The 498-nt window shown below is 61.8% G+C and overlaps 1 protein-coding gene across 1 annotated transcript in view; it reads right to left on the bottom strand.

Annotated features, from left to right (window-relative positions):
- Positions 1 to 498, bottom strand: part of DOHH (deoxyhypusine hydroxylase/monooxygenase) — a gene marked incomplete at both ends in the record, with an annotated part of 1,648 nt that overhangs the window by 632 nt on the left and 518 nt on the right. The window contains 2 exons of the mRNA XM_010133909.1: positions 7 to 73; positions 272 to 348. Coding sequence (XP_010132211.1) covers positions 7 to 73; positions 272 to 348 — 144 coding nt within the window. The remainder of the gene's footprint in view (positions 1 to 6; positions 74 to 271; positions 349 to 498) is intronic.

The raw sequence follows: 498 nt of genomic DNA, 5'->3' as shown, positions 1-498 counted from the left end.
TGTGGCCCAGCTCCTGCTTGTTCTCCTGCAGCCACTCCAGCCTCCTCACCGCCAGCTGACACGTCTCTGCCACCTGTGGGGACGGGGACAGGGCTCTGGCTGCAGGACAGCACTGTAGGGTGCTGGGAGAGGGTGCCCAGAGCCTCCCGACAGCAGCTGGGCACCAGCACAGAGCAGGATGCTGCTTATGGTGTCCTAGGTGAGACCTTCCTCACCCTCCTGGACCAGCAGCACTGCGGCCCAGGAGAAATGACCTCCCCAAGAGCCTCACCTCAACCACTGGGTCCTCTGAGTAGCGTTTCAGGATATCCAGCACATCGGGATTGCCAATAGCACCCAGGGCTTCACCTGGAGGAAGGACGGGTCAGGGTGTTACCAAGGTGTCTAGCTGAGGAGGACTTTTTGTGTCCTGCAGCAAAGCCTCGCACCACCCTGAAGCGGGGACGCAAGGGTGACTCTGACCGACGCCAACCGAACCAGCCAGGCAGACAGGGCAGG

Source organism: Buceros rhinoceros, unplaced genomic scaffold, assembly GCF_000710305.1.
Source record: "Buceros rhinoceros silvestris isolate BGI_N320 unplaced genomic scaffold, ASM71030v1 scaffold34253, whole genome shotgun sequence".
NCBI classification, from domain to species: Eukaryota; Metazoa; Chordata; class Aves; order Bucerotiformes; family Bucerotidae; genus Buceros; species Buceros rhinoceros.
The sequence above is the reverse complement of the archived record's forward strand: the minus strand, read 5'-3'. Positions and strand labels throughout refer to the sequence as shown.